This window comes from Mangifera indica, chromosome 14 (genome assembly GCF_011075055.1).
Source record: "Mangifera indica cultivar Alphonso chromosome 14, CATAS_Mindica_2.1, whole genome shotgun sequence".
In the NCBI taxonomy this organism is placed as follows: domain Eukaryota; kingdom Viridiplantae; phylum Streptophyta; class Magnoliopsida; order Sapindales; family Anacardiaceae; genus Mangifera; species Mangifera indica.
This window is the reverse complement of record NC_058150.1, coordinates 2172370-2189985: the sequence shown is the minus strand read 5'-3', so window position 1 is coordinate 2189985 and position 17616 is coordinate 2172370. Positions and strand designations below refer to the sequence as shown.

The following is a 17616-nucleotide window of genomic DNA, read 5'->3' as shown; positions in this document are numbered from 1 at the left end:
CATGAGCAAAGGAAAACCACCCTCTGCAAGCTGAGGAATCCTTCTTGTCTAACTCAAGCAACGAGAACAATATGGAGATGAAGGACATTGGCGAGGGATCCTCAATCACAACTAGATATGGTTGATATGGACCAATGTTCCATGACATGCCATGCCATGGAAAGTAAGGCGCATAAAAAGAGCCGTTTTCGATTTTTTTTCTTCAGAAAGTGTGAAGGGAAAGTTACACCAAGTTAAGGACGCTGCAAAGATACTTAGTTTCGTACCATTGAAATAGATAATTCTTTTCAGATTGTATCTAACTTATCTTTCACAAACTTTTGTAACTTTCCTCTTTCACATCTCAAGCCTCAGAAAATAATATTTTGTCCTGAGTGGACAAAAAACTACTCTCAGACATAAAAATGTTAATATGATGTACCTACATAGTTACAATTACAACACAATATAGTACAACTCCTGAAAGTTGCTCGAGTTCATTTTAAATGTCAATGGAAGGGGTCAAGAGGCTTGATCTTCTGGTCCATCTTCGTTGATATTGGTGCTTTAACAACAAATCAATGGCCATGAATTGATTTTGACCAAGCTCAACCAGACTTGCTGTCAAGGATCGCCCTTAAGGGATACCACAGCAAAGGATTGCAAGGTTCAGCATTTACCATTCTTGAGAAGTCATTTTGTGCACCACAGTTGACCTTTCATTGATCAGATTTGCCTGAGCCAGAATGACAAGATTAACATTTGTAGTTGGGAAAATCAGGCCTCTGAATGTCTCCGAATCTTCTTGTTTAGTTTATCTTGCTCACGGTATCTCTCCCGCCTTTCTTCTCTCTGCCGCTTTCTTGTTAATTGTTCGTCCTTAGCTTTCTCTGCTTCAAGTTCCTTTCTCTTCTGCTCCGCCTTGAGCTTCCGTTTCTTCATCTGCAAAACCCCCAATGAAATATGTGAATATATAAAATTTGTAACTGGAAATATGTGATGTGTAATAGTAGACAAGAAAATACTAGTTGTGACATTATGATCATTAGGGTTCAAGTATGTATACATAATTTTTTGATCAAGGTGCACATACCTTCTCATTTCTAATTAATTGAAGATGTTGAACAAGAGTATGAACTTTTCTCTCATGAGGCTCCATTATTACAGCTCTTCTATTTTCAAGAAGTGGCCGCTTCCGGCTAGGTATATCCTTGGGCTTTGATTCAAATGGGAGAGCCACCTGTAATGTCTTTGGAATCACCAATGGGTTGAAGTTCCTTTGTTTCCTTTCAATCGGCTGCCAGAAAGACACAAACAAAAGAAAATGATTTTAACTTACCACATGAAAGCTACCCTAAACGAGCAATATGAAAAAAAGAAAGTGATATAACTACAGGCTTAATGATACAAATTACCTTGTAAAGTGAATCCTTGTTAACAGGAATAGAAAGATTGTTTTCTCTCCGCAACTGAGCCACGGTTTTCATTCCTCGCCAAGTTTTATCACGAGGTTGCAAGGCTGTGGTCAGTGGGTTGAAAAAGCGAGGAACTTCAACATCAGCCCATCCACGCATGAAAACAATGTCACTCATCAGAATTCTGTCCTCAAAGGTGCACCTAGCAATCCCTTCTCTAGTTTGCCCTCCCTTCTTTTTCGGATTGTTACCAATCTCCTCTTTTGCGGCCTGCCAAGATAAACAGTTAAAAGTTGATCAGCCTTCACCACAGCAAGAGGAATGATCAGCTATGATAAAGAATTCTCCCCTTTTGATGTGTTAGAAAAAAAGAGCACATACAAGGGGAAACAATCTTTAGATAAAAGAGACAGCTATTCATGTTATTTTTCAGTATAATTTACTTAATGACAAGCAAATGCAATTGATGCAAGTCAAAGGATGGTAAGATAAATGTCTTCATTTCACACATACCTTTTTCACTTGTCCACGGATTCCACTGACAGTCCGAACCTCTTTACCCTCACATTGAGCTACTTCAAGATCAGAAGTGAACATATCCTTGATAAGTGCTGTCTTTTTGAATATCTTGCATGGATAACCCACCAGTTTAATTTTCTTCTTTATCTTTGCTTCATGATTGAATTCAAGTATAACTGCTGTGGCTGTGATCCTAAATGCAGCCTAAAAATCCAAATTAAAGATATTAGTTGATTATGATAATATAAATTAAAAGAGGAAAAGGTAAAAGAAAAATAAAAGATAGATAGATAGCCCAACAGCAAACAGAGGTTTCAACATTCATAAATGCTCACAGTTGTAATGAACTATATGACAAATAAATCCCTTAACTGCGCTGCAGCACCTCAAAAACGGATAGTGGGCACTTTATGTAACCAAAACATAGCTAACACTGATCAAGGCCATCAGGTAGTTGAAAGTGAGGTCTCATTCATTAAGCATAAATAGTAATGATCAACTAAATATAGATAGTAACGGCTGCTCTAGAAAGACATTATTCATCAAGCCTCATGCTAACTCAAATATTATTTGGATTTTAGCCAGCACTGCATAGAATATAATGTCCTAAATCCTGAGTTATAAACACATCAATAAAAATATGGAACATGTAATTGGGGTGCTATGCATGAGAAGACACATCATCTTAACAGGAAAACTCTTAAGAAGCCTTTCTAGATCCAGAAATCTTTATTTTTATCAGGTCGCTAGCACAAGAAAAAAACTGACCTGATTGTTAGACAAATTCTGGACAGCAACCAACCCAGTGTGAGGAGGGGCAAGAGGACCCCAAAACATGGCCAGGCAATGCATGTGTTCTGGAGTGTACTTCAGCATACGATGCCTCCCATTCGGGTCCTCAATGGCATAAACAGGTACAGTCTGGAACCGTCTCCAACCAATAGAAACTATTATAGGATCCCTAGTCTTCAGTACCTTCCTGTGCCATCTGTGTCGCTTTAACCTAGCCTGGAAGAAAAGCAATTGTAAGCCATATCAGACACAGATCAATACAAACACAATGAAAAAAGATTAATTTTATCAGTCAGAATAACAACAAAACAGCAAATTCACCCTCTAATTCTGGTTTGTGTTTGTAGTAAACTGTAGGCCACCAATCAGGTTTCTTAAACTAAGTAGTTATTACACAGTCAACGCATACAAATAAGCCTAAAGATATCATATCCTACAATTAACTTCTACTAATTCCTGAGCAGTAATTTTCCAAAGACATATAAATAATTAAAGACATTTAGTGGAAGAACACAAGCCAGCATTGAACAATATTAAAAGATATGTCTTCTTACTTGCATGTATCCAACATTTTCCTCACCAAGGCCAATTCCTCCAACCAAAATTGGATGAAAGGGATCAAAGTATTCGACCATCTCAAAAGGGACACCATGCATCTCCAATCTTACATATGTCCCAGTCCGAAAGCCTTCAATCTCTAATCGAGTGACCTCATCAAGATCATTGAGTTCAGATATGTTCATTTGTTTCCGAAGTTCAATCTCCTCTTTCATCTGGAAGAACCAAGCAAAACTTACCACTCAAAACTCAACAGCAGCAGAAATTTATGATCAAAACCACAATACATACCTTGTCAACAAGTCCAACTTCATTGGGTTGACCACGATGAAACTTGGCCCCCTGTTTATTTTCAATTTCCTCATCTGCTGAATCAGATCCATCATACGTAAAAGAGAAGTTAAGGTCAAGACAGAAGCATTATTTCAATATATTAGACAGCAAAAGTTACCAGAAAACCAAAATATAGGTACTACCTCCAATGATACGAAAATACTAAATGGCATTGATAAAGAAAAGCATAAAAAAAAAAGGGCAACCAGAAAATTCAGAAAAATGGAGAGGATAACAGCAAAATTAGCAATAATTGACATCAATTCATTACAACTACATCAAAGTTAATGGATTAATCTATCAATGACAGCCGGGGAAGAAGGCAGGAAATATGAATAACATGTTTAAGAAAAAGTATGAAGCAGTCAAAAGTAAAAAGGATATTGAGCATCAAATTTTGCACGAAGTGCAAGCTTCTTCAACCTCCGCTCCTCAATTGCTGATTCATCTTCATTCTGGATGGTACCATTTCTAGAATCATCTTTAGGATGGCTCTCATGATTCTCACCAGTTTCTAAATCTTCAAAGTCACCATATACATCATCGTCCTCATCATCCTCAAAGTTACTGTCTGTTCCTTGATTTCTGCGAGCAGCTTTCGACCAATCACCCGTGACAAAACGATCTCGTATGTTTTCATATATTTCCTCCTCTTTCCAGTTTTTTATATTTTCATAGCTTCTAAATTTGGAACAATCTTCAGCATTGATATCTTCATTATCAAGTCCTTCTCTCAACTTCTGTAATTTACAGGCAACAAGAGTAAGTGAAAGAAACAAAGTTCCATTTATAGCACACAAAACAATATTAAAATAATCAAATAGAGTTTAAACATCCTACAAATTTAGAAGGAGCTCTTTTGAAAAAGAGTTATGGAATTTATGGTAAAAGTAACATCAGGAAAAACCTTATTCCCTTCGCCCTTAGGTCGAAAGAATTCATCGTCATCACTTTCTTCGTCCTCACTACTGTCTTGAACTCCATTGGAATGTGTTAGTGATGTTGGCGCAGATTTCCCGTATACAAGCTGCATGAGATTGATATTTTGTCTTGAGACAGTCCTCTCCAACAACGACTCTTTCCACTTTGATATATTCCCCAAGCCATCTTCATGTACAGCAATGAGTTAGACAAGTTTAGAAATAGAGAAATTTCCATGCTGAAAGCAAGTCTGTATAAGAATTTGACCACCTATATTATCAAACAGTTACAAATACAAAAATCCAACAAAAAACATGGATCAGGTTTGTCATATTCAATCCTTCCCTCTACCCATACTAAACTGATTTCTACATTCTTAATAGTAAAATATAGTTACAAATATCATACAGAAGCTTTTCAAAAGCACAAACACTGCAGCACAAAATATTTAATCTATGACTTTAAGCTAGAAAAAGGTACCATCTATTTGATCATCCTCTCCATCTGAAAAATCTGAGCCAGAAGATGAATGATTATCTACATTATCATCTTTGTCATCATCCTCATCCTCATCATCCTCATCACCCTCATCCTACAGTAAAAGCATATCGAACATCATGATTCCAAACCAAAAATTTCTTGATATCCCATGTGAATTATTTTTACAAGTTAAAATATACATATGAGGTACACAAATTCTAAATACTACTCTAGTGAAGTGATCTTATCAAACAATTGAGAAGTTAAGGTGGGCTTCAATACATTCAGTTATGAAAAGTAGGACAACCTAAATGTGCCAAAATTGTCTAAAATGCAATCTGTGTTCATTTCTTTACTTTTAAAGCATGGAAAGAATAAAAAGCATCTGAATACACAAATTAAATTTGCACGGTTTCATAACACTCCACCACCGCCTTCCCTTTAGGTCAATGGTTCTATGAAAGAAGCAAGTCCCAGCCCCCATACCTTCAAATCACTACTATCAATGTTGTTTCCAAGAACAGCTTTTCTCCGCAGCCTTCCATTATTAAATTCTACATGTTCCTTCAAGTCATCTTCATCAGAACCACAACTTCCACTTGCAATAATTTCATCATTTTTAACGTCTTCATCTTGTTCAGAGTACTCTAAATCATCCAGGACATCATCAATATGTTCATCTCCAAAACCATCATTCTTAATTCCTGCCCCAGATTGTTCATCAGTGTCTTTTGCATCATTTAAAGTTTCTGATGAGGTATTAGGTTTCTGACTGAAAAGATTAATGAAGCTCTTCTCCAACTTCTCATCAATTGAATATTTTGTGTTTTGAAGTGACTTTACCAGCACCTCACCCACATCTTGATCCTTCCCTGGGAACAACCAAACAAAAACATTAACAAAAAAAATGATAAAAGTTGCAACCCGTAAGAAAATCTGAGATATTTTCCTATTGCCCCACATTCTGAGAAAGATATATCATCTAAAACAACATAACAACAAAATTTATAAGTATAAAAATGTTTTCAATATAATTTAAAGACTTGGAAAAGAGACAAAAAGATATTTCCACTTTGATACATCACAGAACATGAACAACAAAAAGGTGAAATAAGCAAACTAAAAGAATTTTGTTTGTTAAAAAATGGAACAAAACAAAGTGAGAACAGGAAATAACTAGTAAACCTTTCCGGATAGTTTTTCTATTTTCGTCATCAACTCTAGAAAACTGAACGAGGTGGTCGTTTATGTTTATATAGACAGCATCCTTGTCATACAGAAGATCCCCAAGTCCAGACATGGGTGCATAAAAAAGCTTTTCCTTGTCACGGAGACCCTTCTTTTTCGCAGCAGATGGTAAAGGACACGGATCAGCTAAGCTTGTAACACCAGCTATATTATAATCCCCAACACCAGCAATATGCACCTGATTCACAACTGAAATTAGGACACAGATGTACAAAATTTAAGGAGTGGAGCAAGATAAAGGAATATCTAACCACTAGCATATTGTAAATTAACCATATTTTCCAAAGGAAAGGGACAAAAATGAAGATCTTATTCCAATCAACCATTCTATACGTCTAAATTAAGAAGGTGTTTGCATTTTTTATTATTTGTAAAACAAATAAAAAAATATATTGCAAATGTAAAGAAGGAATATAATTAAAAAACGTGATGGTCAATGCTGAAGACAAGGAATCAAGCTGAGGATGTGGCCCACTAGAGCTTGACATACAAAACCAACTAAGGGCAAAGATATAGGGTGGTAAATAAAAAATTGAATTATGCATTTTCTGTTACAATTATTTGAAGGAAATATACAAAATTGCATAATGTTTTAAAACCTCATGCATCTAAATTAGATCTGACGACGGTAACTTAATGACCACAAAACATCAAGACCACTCAAGCACACGAAATATCCCAAACTCATACATGGAAAAAACTATATAAGGTGCACTTCACTTCCCCAACCTTTTGCAAACTAGAAAAGTGGTTTATGATTCAAATTAAAGTTTCTACAGATTGACAAAAGAAAAAATATCTTCCTTTTTTTGTGAAAAACAAAAACGTTATGTATGACTGCATTGTAATTTAATTGCTCCAAAAGTCCTACAAATCAATGCTTGCCTGTCACATTCAGTTGGGCAGGCTTAAATGCTATATACATCTCCTCTACATCTCAACATTAACCTAAATCCATAATCCTCAAATGATTTCAAGAGTTGTATACTCAATAATATGCTCAGAGAAATTGTTACTTTGTTTCTAAAAATCAGACTCTCTGACCACTGATTTTTTAAAGACACTTCCAACCTAATAGAAACAAACGAAATCAAGCCCTTGAATCCGGTAGCTTTCAACTCGTTCTCTGACCCACTGTACATAAATCCATCCTTAATGTTACCTTATAAATTCTGTATAAGCAAAAATATTGGAGTCTTAATGGCTAAGTTGGGTTTAAATATTCACATTTCTATATAAAGAACTATGCTTATGTATAAACAACACTGCACAGCCATCAAATGACTAAAAGATGCCTAAGGTAGCCTCCCTTTTCAAATCATAACCATGTATGACAGAAAGAACAAAGCCTTATCATCCAGGATTTACTTCTTTATGCATTTGTTGCAATACATATATAAGTTTATGATGTAGGAAGAAAACTAGGAGTAGAGAAAAAAGCAATATGTATTTTCTAATCCATTGCTTCAATTTATTTTAGACTGTATCCAAAGATCCAGTCCATTTTGAACATGTAGCGAGAAATCATTATTCATTACAGTACAAGAGGATCAAGGAACAACCCTCATGATGCAAAGTCCCACCATCATTAGTTTAAATAAAAAAAAGTTAAAATAGCATTTTCATTAATAAGAAAAAATTGCAGATGTAAATAGTGATATTAGATGGTTTAAACACACACCTTAGTTCCCTTTTTCAAATTACAACCTCGCAAGTAACCATAAAGTGTGACATTTCTGTCACATTTCTTATTCATCTGCACTCTCTCAGGAGGAGTGACATCTTCAAAACGATCGGCCAAAATGTAAGGATGAGAAGTTCTCCATGACAAAGGAGGAAACTTCATAACAGAGATGAATCGTGCAAGATTGTGAATCTCACGTTTTGAGTATCTAGTAAATCAAGAAAGAAATAGGCACAATTAACCTTACCTATGATAGTTTGTATAAATCCATAACTAATGGAACTGTGAAGATATACTTACTTCCCATGAATGAGACCTGATAAATAAAATAATTTTGCTCCATCATAAATTTCTGTCCAGAAACGATGCTTGAGACGCTGCTTTGTTTTTCTCAACTTCTTCACATCCTTGAATGTATCAAGGTGAGTAAGAACTCCCATTACTCTTGGCATTCCATGATTTTGCATTAAATTGAGAAATTCAAAGGTTTCCTGCAACAGAGAGAAATAATATAGAAACTCCAAATTGTTTTTAATTAGCTAGACAAAAGAAATGTTGATCAATCCTTAAAAGCAGGAAAACAGAAAATGATAAAGAACTAAAAGATCAGGAAAAGAAAGGGAAAACTCAGGCAGCTCCATGAACAAAAAAGATGCAAGCCAATTAAAGTCTCAGCATAAAATAGTAAAACCAAACATGCCAATTGACAAATTGATCATGTTATGCTTGGTGTACAACCATTTAATACTCTGAAAAAAAGCATCAATAATTCAAACTACAACATTTCTAATGAAATAAAAATTAATACAAAAATATTCTATTATTGAAATTATTTTACACGCCCAAAACAACCAATCAAACCAGTACCAATCCTACCAGCCCAAATAAGTCAAAGGCAAGGTTTCCCAAAGAAACATCATGTGGTAACCAAGAGTGAAAATGATACAACAACTATAATCTCACCATTTCAAACCCGTAACTTCCATCTATTAGAAGCAGTGCCAAGTCAGCAACCTTTGCACAATCAATCATGCCATTGATATCATTAGGGCACTCTACAAATTGTAGTCGCCTTTGTTTACCTAACAAATTTCATCAATCCCTCATCAGAGACTAAAAATAAAAATAAAAAACTAAATTGCAATAACTTTTTAACTTAAAATTTCAGTAGGTGAAAGAAAACATAAACCTGATACAATAGTTATCGGTCCTTGGACCTCTGGAATATTATGCTTAGTATAGTGCTTTATGAGAGACTTTATTACCAAAGACTTGCCAACCTGCCACCACCAAACAAAAAAGCACCATCCAGAGTTACAAAAACAAGATGAAACTTTTTCAATTTATCCTAAAAAAGCATGTAAACAAACCTGAGGTGGTCCCTGGACTACCACAACATATGGAAGCGGTTCACCATAAGAACGGTCTATAGTTGGAACGTGAAGCCTGCGTTGCTCTTTCTCAACAGCTCGCGACTGCAATCTCTTTGTTTTCACAGATGAAGTAAAAGCAAACGCCTACAACAAACAATAGCAATACGAAACAATCAAAACAGCTAAAACAAGATAACTTTACTATCATCAACCATCAATAATAACCGAAAACAATTTAAAACCTTAGGGTTTTGCTTATTATCTTGCTTATTTTTATCAGACTTCCCCTTCTTCTTCCTCGCCGAAGAGCCAGCTTGGCGAGCCCTGTGCTCTTTGTGCGGCTGCTCCATGGCTCTGATGGCCGCTCGTGGTGGCAAGCACTTCTCGATATCCTGAGACAAACCCTACATTGTCAATATATATAAAGCCCTCATGTTTTTCGTCTAACATTATATTTACATTCGTTTTATTTAAATAAATTAAATTTGTTTTTTCTAATTCCCACCGCCTTTGATTGGTTTATTCTCCTTAATTTTATTTATCTATATATTCATTATTTTAGAGCTGCTACACTCATCGAATTTTCCTATATCTAAAATTTGATTTATTTTTGAACTCCAAGTTAATAAATTACCCGAGGGTAAAGAACAGACAGAGAACGGTGTCGAAGATGCAGAAGCTTAGTTGGGGACGAAAGGGACGACGGCTAGGTCCGACGAAGAAATACAAAGGACGGCAGGCCTCGAATAAAGCAGAGAGAGCTGAGTACTTTGAAGAGGGGGATTTAGGGTTTAAGAGTGGGCGCGTTTGGAGAAACAAATCTCCTGATTTCTAAGTACACTAGCTTTATTCTATTTATAATTAATTTTTTATTTTGCACTATTTCAATAATAAACTCATAATTTCTCAAATTAATGACAATAAATTATTTTTTATTAATAAATTAAATTAAAAATGACGATTTTATTCATGATTATTAATTTAAAACATTGTAACAAAATCTATATATTTTTAGAAAAAAGAAATCTATATGAATAATAATCATAATTATTTATTTAAAAACAATTGTATAAGCATATTTTCGAATTCAACAATCATAATCCTTTAAAAATATTTAAGAGTAATTACTATTTAATAGAATTATATGTATATATTTTTTATATATAAATATATATACATATAGATGTGTTATAATATGATTAAGTGATTTCGAATTAATGATAAAATATTATATAATTACATAATAATATATTTATATATGTACATATTCATATAATATTGCTTATTACTATTTCCCACTAAGGTTTGAGCAAACATTGCTACCCCATGAATATGAAAACTACAAAATGCCACCCAAACTAGACTCATTGAAAATAAAATACAAAGGCATTACTGTTATTTTCTCTTCATAATTTTTTTTAAAACATAAGAAATTTGAAAAAACAGTTTCATTGTTGGATCGTGGTAATGCAACGGGGAAGTTAAATATGATTCCGATCAAAATCAAATATAGAGAGATGCAATTGTGTTGGATGCACTTATCTGGTGTCATTTAGACAATTCCTACATTGTTGTTACATTAGACATGTATAATTTTAACAAATTTATTAGCTAAAAGGGTATAATCTATAGTCAAAATCACACCAAGTATAGTATAATTACACATTGGGTGTGATTTCGATAGTTGAATTGCATTAAACGATGATCATACTTGCACTAGAAAAATAAAAAATGGTTGGATTGGGCAACACGGCACCTTTGTCAATACAATCCAACATGGTCATATATTTTATAATGTGATTTATAAATCATAGTTGACCTGATCATTAACTACCCTTTTAAGGGTAAAATAATAATTTTATAAAATGAATAGTTAATAATAATTTAATTGTTCGAGACTAACATAATCGAGTTTAGAGTTAAATTTTTATGGATATTGTTAGAATAGTATATACAACAGTAGGACTAAATTACATTGGCACCCTCAAGGTTTGGAAGAAATTTTTTCTTCTCTATTTTATGAGCTAACACCATCACCTCTTAACATCAAAATGTTAAAATCAATTAGATATTAAAAAAAAAAGCCAAAGAACTATTTCCCACCTAAAGTTTAGTGGATTTATTTCTCATTAGTTAATTTTAAAAAATTAAATATTTACTTATATGTTAAAATTCTTTGTTAGGGTTAAAGTAAAAATGTCATTTAATAACATTATTTAAAAAATTAAAATTTTTTCATATTTTCCCTTAAATTTAAATATCTAATAATTTTTTTCAACTCAAGGTTTGAAAGTGACCAAAACCCCCCTAGGATTTTATTTTCCCTTCTCTAACAATCATCTCGATCTTGACCAAAAACCAACCTTTACTGTATCTTTCTCTCTCATTGGAGAAATAACGATGACATGCATTTTTGTCGGATAAAGATGAATAATTTTTGTTTGACAATTTTGGCCAAAGATTAACATGTTTTGATCAGAGAAGAGAAGTTTGAAAAGATCGACGATCGAAGATGATTACTAGAGAAGAGAAAAAAAAACTCTATAAGAGATTTAACCACTTTTTAGACCTTGAATTGAGGATAAATCATTGGATTTTAAATCTAAAGAGAAAATGTAATAAATTTTTAATTTTTAAAAATATTTTATTAAATAATATTTTTACTTCTAATTTTATCTGTAAATTTTAATTGATGGGTGGGTACTTAACTTTTTTTAAATTAATAGACTATAATATGCCATTTTACTAAACCTTGGGTGAAATGGAGTCCTTTGGCCAAAAAAAATAAAACGATAAAACATTTTATTGGATTACGATTTTTTATCACCTCTCATGTTTAATATTATAAATGTGGCATTATAGCTTAAACTAACAATATTTTATTTTTTCCAGTAACAAGACCCTAATCCCATGATTTAGAAATTTAAGAAACTAAAAAGAGAGAAAATAAATAAAAAATAAAAAAGCATGGCCTTTACAGAACAGCTACACCAATAACAGTAAGCATGAACATTAATCACCAAAACAGCAATACGAAAGAAGGACAAAAAAATCAGAATCAAAATCATCCCAAAAGAGATACCATTTCTGTCTCAACCCTGGATTCCAGATTCAACCAAACCCTCAAGAATGTTCAGGGGTATGTCAAAAAAGCTACAAATTCTATCATGATATATATATATATTTTTTGCATCAGATTTGAGTGTCCATTTGGGGATTGGCTGCAGATCTTGGAAATGGTTTCTTGGTGTTTTGTTTTATCAGTTTTTGATTGGCTGTTGAGGCTTTTGTTTGGATTTGGGGATTTGTTTTGGGGGGTGTGGTAGATCTCTTTAGTTGGGGCTGGTGATTTAGAATTTGAGTGTTTTGTGGAAGTTTGGGTTCGATCTTTGAGATGGGTGATATTGTCGGAAAATTGATATGGGATTGGTTGGTTTTTGTGAAATTCCGTGAGAGAAGAGTTGTGTGATTTGTTATAGTTTGATGAATTCATTGCTTCAAGAGCGAATATGAAGAGAGGGAATGAAAGATTGAAGATTCATTTAGATCTAAAATATTATAAAACATGATTTTTGTTTTTGTTGTTTGAGCTTAGTTTTATTGTAAATTAGTGTAGTGTGATTTACTAGGGGAATTACATGTGATGGGTTATTGTGATTTGATATACGAGAGTAGTGAATTTGTTATAACAGTTGCTTTGTTGTTTACGAAAGTATACTTGCATATTCTAAATTTGCTGATTTTTATTCAGTGCAGTATTGCGAATAATTTAATGTGGTCTGAAATGTTATTTTCTTGTGGAAGTTGATGGCTTGATGCTATTAGCGGTGAATTGTAGATATTTTCATTTTATTATTGAAAAGCACTTCACTTTTTGTGTAAAGCTGTGATCAGTAGCATTCTTCATCAAATTGTTTATGGATTCCTTAAATCTGGCTGGTTGTTGTCTCCATCGCATAATAGATAGATTGCATCATATTGCTTATTTCAATTGGTAATGACAGGATGAAACTGGTGTTGGTTGTCTCAAATGATTTTATCTCATATTTATTGCATATCTGATGCTTGTTTAGGTGTTGTGCCCGCATTTCGTTTTCTGTATCTTTTTCTGGAAATATTTGTTCATCATTGTCTTCTGGTGTAAGCTCTAAGATTTCTGTATTTTGTAACTTAGTTTCTGTATCTTTTGTTGTGATTTAGTTTGCTTAAAGGTCGCAGTATTCCCGGTAAAATATTGCTGACCAGAAGGGCAGATCCTATAGAGGACCCAAGCTTATATTCCCCAAGTTTTGGACGGAGTCTCTCACAGAATGATGCAGGGACAAGTGATCACATGCATGATTCCGTAGAGGTATAATTTATGACTAACATTCCTTCTATTTTTTGTTAAATTCATGATGTTAACTGTAATTTGAAGTCTTAAATATGAAAGGATTTGATTTACTATTTTATTTCTCATGCAGGTAGAAGACAAGGATACAACCAAGCCAAATAATGGGAGTGCTTATAAGTTGAAGTCAACAACTTTAAATGTTGAAACTAATTTCAATGAATCTCAGAAGTCCAGCATCGGTGCTAGAGCTACAGATTCTGCTAGGGTTATGAAATTTACAAAGGAGTTATCTGGTTCAATGGTCATATTAGGTATATAGCTTCTTGCTTATATGTTGATATAGAAATTTCCCAAAGAACTGATTTGATTTTTAATTGAGATTAGGATCTTTTTTTTTCCTCATTTAGTTTCTCATTTTTACTGTATTATTTTATGCCTAATCATTTAGAGAGATTACGAGAGTTAGCTTGGAGTGGTGTACCACCATACATGCGCCCTACCGTGTGGAGGCTTCTCCTGGTAAGCTCGATGCCCTATTACTTGCCATCAATTTATAAAGTAAATTGACCACAGAGTTTGTTTATAATCATTCCTTTGGAAATTCTCTCACTGGTAATTTTTTAAGTGATGTTTTTGGACTGATAAACTCTTTGATGAACAAACACTTGTGCATGCAAAGAACTATGGTGTATATTTCTTGTTAATTTAAATTAAAATTTAAGTATGAACTGACAACAGGGATATGCACCACCTAATTCAGATAGAAGGGAGGGAGTGCTGAGAAGGAAGCGTACTGAGTACCTTGATTGTGTTGCACAATTTTATGACATTCCAGATACTGAACGTCCAGATGATGAAATCAACATGCTTCGTCAGGTATTTTTACAGAAACTGCACACTGATCTTGATCTTTTTGTTTAGTTTCCCACATGATCCTTGACATTTGTCTTTAATTTCTTGTTAGATTGCTGTTGATTGTCCAAGAACTGTGCCTGATGTTACTTTCTTTCAGCAAGTACAAGTTCAGAAATCCTTAGAGCGTATTCTTTATACATGGTTAGAGAATATTCTTACCCTTGTAGCCCCAGTTACCCATATCTTTTATATGATGGAATTCTGACAAGCGAGAGGCCATTTAAATGATTGAAGTAGCTTGAGATCGAGCTGAATGCAGAAGGAAGAGTTTCTTTCTATTGAATATTCAATTAATCGAATCCTAAATTTTATGAAAAAGTTCCCGCTCTATGCTTGGTTTTTTCTTATTGCTGTACTTTGACATATGTTTAGACTATGGTAATCATCCTAGCAGTGGTGACAAGTGTATACTCCAGAATGGATAGGTGTTCAACATGATTTCGAATATGATTTATTTTTCTGAAATCAAATCCCACAATAAATCTAGGATGAGCAAATCAAACTTAAAAATTTGGTAGATTCAACTATTAGACTAAGTTTTAAACATGGTTCTGGTTCTTATTTGTCATCTAAAGCTGCTAGATGGATCACCTTTCTCTGCAGTTGTTAATTATGCGAATATGTATTACAGTGGCCTGAGAATTCTTTGTGTAATTTTGCTTAATTTCCTGATTATGTGTGCTCTAATGTGTATTTTCCAATAGTATATGCTACAATTTGCTTAATAGCTTTTTGAATATTTGGTATTGGTAATTCTAGTTTTGAATATTTTAGTGGGAAATAAATGTTCACTTGGTGTTTCCCTTCACTATTTTATTACTGGATAGAACATTTTGTCAAGCATATAAATTCTATTTTCTTTCCAGGGCTATTCGACATCCTGCAAGTGGGTATGTTCAGGGAATAAATGATCTTGTTACCCCCTTTCTTGTCGTTTTCCTTTCGGAATATTTGGAAGGGAGTGTGGATAATTGGTCAATCTCAGATCTACCACCAGAAAAGATTTCTGACATAGAGGCTGATTGTTATTGGTGCCTATCGAAATTGCTTGATGGTATGCAAGATCATTACACATTTGCTCAACCAGGAATCCAGAGGCTTGTGTTTAAGCTGAAGGAATTGGTTCGCCGGATTGATGGTATGCCATTATCTAGCATTTTGTTATTGTAAATTATGCTGCTTGTAATGAAACCAGTCACATTTTACTTTTGCAAGTGAATTTAGATCTGCCAAACAGTTCTTAAATTTTAGTATTACAGTGATTGGTTGGTGGTCTTATGGAACTTCTGATGAACACTATGGTGGCTTCTAAAATAAATCTCCCCTAATGCTCTACATTTTACTTATGTTTTTTTGTGTTGGATGGAGCTTAGCATGACAAGCTGTTTTCTTTTTTTCTGGAATTTTTTTTTAGGGGAAACAGTGCAACATGCCAGCAGAAAACCTTTTTTACACCAAGTTCCATTCCCCTTTTTTTAATTTGCCTTGGATACTTGTTTGTGTATATGTGTGTGTACAGTACTTTTTTTCCCCTTCAAATACACTATTCTTTGTCCTATTAACTTGTCTATTGTGAACCAGAACCTGTTTCAAGACACATTGAAGAGCAGGGGCTTGAATTTCTTCAATTTGCTTTCCGCTGGTTTAACTGTCTTTTAATTCGCGAGGTATGTTTTCAGCATGCTCAACTGCCCTCTATACTATGGCAGTCTCCTTACTTTCTAATACTTAATTTTCATTTTCAAATTGGCCTCTAATTACTATAAGCCTATTCAGTTGCAACTAGCAAGGGTTGATTCGAGATTCAGTCATGTTCTTGCACTTTGCCATTTAGTTTCAAAGCTGATAACTTGTTTATTTTATTAGATCCCGTTTCATCTTGTTACGCGATTGTGGGACACATATCTTGCTGAAGGAGATGCATTGCCTGATTTCCTTGTGTACATATTCGCCAGTTTTCTTCTAACGGTGAGAGACTGTTCTTTGCAGTGGCATAATTTACCTGATTTTACTATCAAATAAGTTACTGTCTATGATGCCCGATTGTCTGTGTAACCCGCTTAAAGTTTATTTACACTTCTGGGATGGGACACATTTTCTATCACTGAAATATCAAACATCAAACACCTAAGCATATTCTTGCGTTATCTATTTTACAGTGGTCAGATAAGCTTCAGAAGCTGGACTTCCAGGAGATGGTAATGTTCCTGCAACACCTTCCGACGCATAATTGGACGCACCAAGAGCTTGAGATGGTACTATCTAGAGCATACATGTGGCACAGTATGTTCAACAGCTCTCCTAGCCACCTAGCTAGCTGAAGATGAACTATTAACAACATCCTGAATTCGGTTCCTTTCTCCTCTTTTGACAATTTTTTCCCTTTCTTTTTAATATTTATTTGTCCCTCGACTTGGTTTGTTACCTTCGAGCGTACGTTTTCTCTAATTTTAGTACAAAAGAGGCCAAGCAATGTTCTCTTTTCTGTTGTCAAAAGTGTGGCCTGTAATATATGTATTGTCAGGCATTCCTTTGTGTATCTACCTGATAAAGGCTAAAACAAGAGAATTACTTTTGTCTTTTCATACGAGTGTTTCAAGTAGCGTAATTGAAACTCAGAGCAACAGTACTGTAAGCTTTATACTAAAGTCCTTTTATTGTGAGTAGGCAACTTCTATACTAAGATATTTGAGCAATTTCATTTATATTATACACCTAGTTTTAATAATTTAAGTAATATATTATTATATAATTAAAGGGTTAAAATCACTAATTTGGAACATCAAAAAAATTTTTTAGAACATTCCTTAGAATGTGTGGAATTCTGTTCTTTCATCAGAGCTTGGGTAGGAAATAGATAAACCTCAGGGCTGTTTAGTTCCAGTTTTTTAACATTATTTTGATAGTTTATCTTTTATTCTCTTGTTTGGTTTTCAGTAATAAAATATTACAATACTTTTTTATTACTAATACTGATATAACAGATGATATAAATAATAATTTGATTATCATCTTTATTTTAGGTATTTAAAAATTATCAAAATAATCTTGATTTTATTATAATTA

The 17616-nt window shown here is 33.8% G+C and overlaps 2 protein-coding genes across 3 annotated transcripts; one reads left to right on the top strand and one right to left on the bottom strand.

The window, feature by feature from the left end:
* Positions 1–233: 233 nt before the first annotated feature.
* LOC123196309 (ribosome biogenesis protein bms1) lies at positions 234–10130 on the bottom strand. Of its 2 annotated transcripts, none has more exons than XM_044610283.1 (19): positions 9937–10130; positions 9545–9694; positions 9300–9446; positions 9119–9209; positions 8893–9011; positions 8230–8420; positions 7927–8137; positions 6183–6423; positions 5484–5869; positions 4998–5109; positions 4504–4703; positions 3981–4336; positions 3555–3651; positions 3260–3478; positions 2682–2921; positions 1908–2117; positions 1395–1664; positions 1073–1276; positions 234–921 (listed from the first exon to the last, which is right to left on the bottom strand). In XM_044610283.1, exons 2-19 carry the CDS (start codon positions 9650–9652, stop codon positions 757–759), a joined length of 3567 nt encoding a protein of 1188 aa, XP_044466218.1. In that variant the 5' UTR covers positions 9653–9694; positions 9937–10130; the 3' UTR covers positions 234–756. The 2 variants fall into 2 exon arrangements, with proteins under 2 accessions (XP_044466218.1, XP_044466219.1); XM_044610284.1 differs by having other exon boundaries at positions 4998–5100.
* A 2089-nt stretch (positions 10131–12219) lies between these two features.
* Positions 12220–17135, top strand: LOC123196940 (GTPase-activating protein gyp1-like). Its single transcript, XM_044611095.1, has 10 exons — positions 12220–12441; positions 13503–13653; positions 13766–13946; positions 14084–14154; positions 14374–14511; positions 14600–14691; positions 15417–15688; positions 16132–16217; positions 16417–16518; positions 16710–17135. Exons 1-10 carry the CDS (start codon positions 12308–12310, stop codon positions 16869–16871), a joined length of 1389 nt encoding a protein of 462 aa, XP_044467030.1. The 5' UTR covers positions 12220–12307; the 3' UTR covers positions 16872–17135.
* Positions 17136–17616: the final 481 nt, after the last annotated feature.

Coding starts and splice junctions, on each gene's coding strand:
- LOC123196309 (XM_044610283.1), bottom strand. CDS start 9,652: ATGGAGCAGCCGCACAAAGAGCACAGGGCTCGCCAAGCTGGCTCTTCG. Junction 5,110..5,483: donor TTGATAGTAGTGATTTGAAG/GTATGGGGGCTG, acceptor CTTTTACTGTAG/GATGAGGGTGATGAGGATGA. Junction 4,337..4,503: donor CTAAGGGCGAAGGGAATAAG/GTTTTTCCTGAT, acceptor TGTAAATTACAG/AAGTTGAGAGAAGGACTTGA.
- LOC123196940 (XM_044611095.1), top strand. CDS start 12,308: ATGAACATTAATCACCAAAACAGCAATACGAAAGAAGGACAAAAAAAT. Junction 14,512..14,599: donor AAATCAACATGCTTCGTCAG/GTATTTTTACAG, acceptor ATTTCTTGTTAG/ATTGCTGTTGATTGTCCAAG. Junction 14,692..15,416: donor GAGCGTATTCTTTATACATG/GTTAGAGAATAT, acceptor TTTTCTTTCCAG/GGCTATTCGACATCCTGCAA.